The sequence below is a fragment of the Sinocyclocheilus grahami genome, unplaced genomic scaffold (genome assembly GCF_001515645.1).
Source record: "Sinocyclocheilus grahami isolate Dianchi unplaced genomic scaffold, SAMN03320097.WGS_v1.1 scaffold1448.1, whole genome shotgun sequence".
NCBI classification, from domain to species: Eukaryota; Metazoa; Chordata; class Actinopteri; order Cypriniformes; family Cyprinidae; genus Sinocyclocheilus; species Sinocyclocheilus grahami.
In genome coordinates this window covers 205,945-210,944 of record NW_015506627.1, presented here as the reverse complement: position 1 = coordinate 210,944, position 5,000 = coordinate 205,945, and the positions used below count along the sequence as shown (strand labels likewise).

At 39.3% G+C, this 5,000-nt stretch overlaps 2 protein-coding genes across 2 annotated transcripts in view; both read left to right on the top strand.

Moving 5' to 3' along the window:
* Positions 1-1,572, top strand: part of LOC107570364 (receptor-type tyrosine-protein phosphatase mu-like) — a 13,146-nt gene extending 11,574 nt beyond the window's left edge. Inside the window, exon 2 of the mRNA XM_016256595.1 lies at positions 1,244-1,572. Coding sequence (XP_016112081.1) covers positions 1,244-1,572 — 329 coding nt within the window. The remainder of the gene's footprint in view (positions 1-1,243) is intronic.
* Positions 1,573-2,442: 870 nt separating this feature from the next.
* LOC107570365 (receptor-type tyrosine-protein phosphatase mu-like) overlaps positions 2,443-5,000 on the top strand; it is a 137,725-nt gene continuing 135,167 nt past the window's right edge. Inside the window, exon 1 of the mRNA XM_016256596.1 lies at positions 2,443-2,783. Within this exon, the coding sequence (XP_016112082.1) occupies positions 2,462-2,783 (322 nt within the window). The 5' untranslated portion in view covers positions 2,443-2,461. The remainder of the gene's footprint in view (positions 2,784-5,000) is intronic.

The window sequence follows — 5,000 nt, the reverse complement described above, 5'->3', positions numbered from 1 at the left end:
TGGCAGATATTTGTAGATAAAAGGAACTCACTTCCTTTTAATGCAGTTTCCAGAAAACAGCATTAGATAGAGGAACATTCAGGAGAACATGCTGACATTCTCAGTTATTTCTGCTTTAAGGACACGAGCGGATAAAAACAGCAATTTGACATTTTGTCAAACTCAGGGGGGAAAGAAAAAGAAAAAGATAAATGCAGTTTGAAAACTGTCACACAGTTAAAAAAAATTTTTTACTCAGATTTGATCTTGTTTTCCAGTACAAATCTGTAAACATGAAATCAAGATACATTGACTGGAGATGTACAGTGACTTAAGTCTCGTTTTCTGAGAAGTGCATCAAAAATAAGTGATTTTTCTGTTTGCCTTTTGAATTAGTTTTTACTTTTTCTGGCCCCGTTGGCAGATATTTGTTCTTGTTTTAAGCATAAACTCACCTCCTTTTAATGCAGATTCCAGAAAACAGTAGAAATGTAGCATTGCATCAGTGTCTCAGCAATGGATGCTCTGCAGTGAATGGGTGCCGTCAGAGACGATGCTTTAATGTAAACATGAGCGTGATGGGGAAATATGATGGAGTCTGAACTGTTTGCTCAGGTGCAGCTAATGCTCTGCTGTTGTTTTCTCTACATGCATCTTCAAGGTTTTCAGCTGTGTTCGGTCTGAGGACATGCAGTACCAGTGTAAAGGAGATCTGAAATCTAAAGGCTTTGATTCAGCGCTACGAGTTTCGAGAATAATTCAGCCAAAAATGCAAATGTGCCGATTTGCTAATCCTCAAGCCATCCAAGTCAGATTTGTAGAAATGGAGCACTGCATCAGTGTCTCAGCAATGGATGCTCTGCAGTGAATGGGTGCCGTCAGAATGAGAGTCCAAACAGCTGATAAAAACATCACAATAATCCACAGCACTCCAGTCCATCAGTGAACATCTGGAGAAGACAAAAGCTGAAACACATCCAGCATTAAGACGTTTTAACTCAAATACATTGAGTCTATAATCCATAATAACTCCTCCTCCAGTGAGTCAGTGTTCTGGTGTGAATCAGGAGAGAAATCTGCACAGATCAAGCAGCGTTTAAACAGCTCTAAACACATATGTGGCTGGATTTTGATGTGAGAGACAACAGCAGATGCACTTTTTCACTGGAGGAAGAGTTATTATGGATTATGTACGGATTAAACGGCTGATTTTTTGCTGTAATTCCGCTGTTATTCATGTTAAATGTTCTGTCTGTTCTCCCAGAGCCGCCGGTTCCCATCGCTCCTCCTCAGCTCATGGCAGTCGGGGCCACATATCTCTGGATCCAGCTCAATGCGAACTCCATCAACGGAGACGGGCCCATCATCAACCGCGAGGTGGAGTACCGCACCGTCTCCGGCACCATGTACGACCTGCAGCCCGTCGATAAAACCTCGCACAAGATTGGCCATCTGGACCCCGACACGGAGTACGAGATCAGCGTGCTGCTGACGCGGCCCCTGGAGGGAGGAACCGGGGCCCCAGGGCCGCCGCTGAGAGCCCGCACCAAATGCGCAGGTAACCGCGACCGCCTGATAAATGCTGTCATATAACAGAGGAAGATTAAAGGGACAGTTCTGTCATCATTTACTCTCCCTCGTGTCATTCCAAACCTGTACGAGTTTCTTTCTTCTGTAGGGCATCAAAGAAGATATTTTGAAAAATATTGGGAGCTGAACATTTTCAGTTCCAATTGTATTTTTGTTCGTATAATGAAAGTCAATAGGAACCAAGGAACCATCCATCCATCCATCTATCTATCCGTTTGTCTATCTATCCGTTTGTGATAATAAGTGATATATAACTGTCCATGAAGGCTGGAAGTGAAAACTCCTTATATTCAGGTGTGCATAATTATTAAGCAGGTTTTCTTTTACAGATAAAATGAGCCAAAAAAGAGATTTAACTCAGACTGAAAAGTCAAAAATTGTTAAATGCCCATAATAAGTACTTTATTTCTATAGCGCCTTTCTAAAGCAAGCGTCACAGTGCTTTACATCCAAGATAGAGAAAAACATACAGCAATTGAAAAAAACTACTACTAACCTACAAAAAAAAACCCCATAGCAAACAAAAAAAAATGCAATCTATCTGTATATCTGTCTATCTATCTATCTATCTATCTATCTATCTATCTATCTATCTATCTATCTATCTATCTATCTATCTATCTATCTATCTATCCATCCATCCATCCATCTATATAATTATTATGCAAGTTTATATTCTGATCATATTTTTTTTGATCATTTGAATTTTTTTGATCATTTCATTTTAATCCTTTATAAGTGATATATAACTGTCCATGAAGGCTGGAAGTGAAAACTCCTTATATTCAGGTTGAGAGACAACAGCAGATGCACTTTTTCACTGGAGGAAGAGTTATTATGGATTATGTACGGATTAAACGGCTGATTTTTTGCTGTAATTCCGCTGTTATTCATGTTAAATGTTCTGTCTGTTCTCCCAGAGCCGCCGGTTCCCATCGCTCCTCCTCAGCTCATGGCAGTCGGGGCCACATATCTCTGGATCCAGCTCAATGCGAACTCCATCAACGGAGACGGGCCCATCATCAACCGCGAGGTGGAGTACCGCACCGTCTCCGGCACCATGTACGACCTGCAGCCCGTCGATAAAACCTCGCACAAGATTGGCCATCTGGACCCCGACACGGAGTACGAGATCAGCGTGCTGCTGACGCGGCCCCTGGAGGGAGGAACCGGGGCCCCAGGGCCGCCGCTGAGAGCCCGCACCAAATGCGCAGGTAACCGCGACCGCCTGATAAATGCTGTCATATAACAGAGGAAGATTAAAGGGACAGTTCTGTCATCATTTACTCTCCCTCGTGTCATTCCAAACCTGTACGAGTTTCTTTCTTCTGTAGGGCATCAAAGAAGATATTTTGAAAAATATTGGGAGCTGAACATTTTCAGTTCCAATTGTATTTTTGTTCGTATAATGAAAGTCAATAGGAACCAAGGAACCATCCATCCATCCATCTATCTATCCGTTTGTCTATCTATCCGTTTGTGATAATAAGTGATATATAACTGTCCATGAAGGCTGGAAGTGAAAACTCCTTATATTCAGGTGTGCATAATTATTAAGCAGGTTTTCTTTTACAGATAAAATGAGCCAAAAAAGAGATTTAACTCAGACTGAAAAGTCAAAAATTGTTAAATGCCCATAATAAGTACTTTATTTCTATAGCGCCTTTCTAAAGCAAGCGTCACAGTGCTTTACATCCAAGATAGAGAAAAACATACAGCAATTGAAAAAAACTACTACTAACCTACAAAAAAAAACCCCATAGCAAACAAAAAAAAATGCAAGTTTAAACAAGTAAGATTTTAACTACTTTTTAAAAGTGTCCACAGAGTCCATATATCTGAGATTTACGGGAAGAGCATTCCACAACTTTGGAGCAATTACCCCAAAGGCACAGTCACCTTTTGTCTTTAATCTTGAGTGAGGATCTGTTTGGAGGATCTCAGATTTCTGCTAGAATTATAAGGTTGCAATAGCTCATTTATATAAACAGGAGCTTGCAATGCTGTAAAAACCAAGAAAAGTATTTTGAAATTGAACTAAATTTGATTGGGAGCCAATATAACGTAATCAAAATTGGTGTTATATGAGATCTCTTTGGGGACTTAGTTAAAAGCTTAGCAGCAGCATTTTGAACCACTTGTAATCGTTTCAGGGATGAATTACTGAGACACGTAATAAAAAGACAATTGCAATAATCAAGGCAGGAGGAAATAAAAGCATGTATAATCATCTCCACCTCCACTATTGACACAGATGGCCTCACGTTTGCAATGTTTCTCAACTTATAAAAACTATTTAGATCCACATTTTTAACATGTTGATCGAGACTGATGGCTTGACCCATATGAACACACAGATTACGAAGGCAAGGTTTAACAGAATGTGATAAGGGGCCAAGACTTTCCATCACCTCCACAAGCTTCTGGGTTTTTTCTTTCAGAATTTAACTGCAGGTAATTGTTTGCCATCCAGACTTTTATAGTATTAATACAGTTTAAAAGAAGAGATCATTTCATAATCTCATCGGGCTTAAAATAGATATAAAGTTGAATATCATCTGCATAGAAGTGATAGCATATACCTTGAAAAGTACTTATCAATTGCCTCAGAGGCAACAAATACAAAGCAAAAAGCAACGGAGCCAAAACAGAACCCTGGGGAACCCCACAGGAGAGAAATGCTGTTGATGAGGCATAATTCTGAACTCTAACTGAAAAAGATGTATCTGCCAAGATCTATCTATCTACCATGATAAATATGCAAAATTATTTGTATGTATTATGTATGTTTTATGCTTTTTTGTACTTTTATAATGTTTCATACAGTACGCTTTATATGCTGTATATGCTTTTTATACTATATCTTTTATGAGTTACATATTATTTTTTAGAACTCTTTAAACTTGCATGCACACACACACATTTACTATACATATTTACACTAAAACTTTGATAATATTTTATAATATGTACATACTTATCATATAATATATTATAAAACAATGTATATGTAATTATATATAATATTATACTAAAAAGTTAGTGTTTTATTGTATATTTTAGATTCTTTATACTTTCTTTAAATTATTTCTTTATTTAATTTTTTTTATGCATCCTTGCTGGTGTAGCTCTGAATGGTGATCTTTGCATCTGCACTTGAAGGCCGTCGGTGATGTTGAGTGTGTTTGAGTTCAGTAGAGATGAGCTGTGGCCCCCAGCGGTGTACTGTCCTACCTGACACACGTGTGTGTGTGTGTGTGTGTGTGTGTGTGTGTGTGTGTGAGAGAGAGAGTGAGGGTTGAGGAACTGGAGGCTGTTTCTGGGTTCTGACCTCCTGCTGAAGGTCTCACTGTTTTTCATTTCTGCAGAGCTGATGGCGATGGATGAGTCTGAGTCTCTGGCCTTCACAGCAGGCCTGCAGGGGTCTCTCT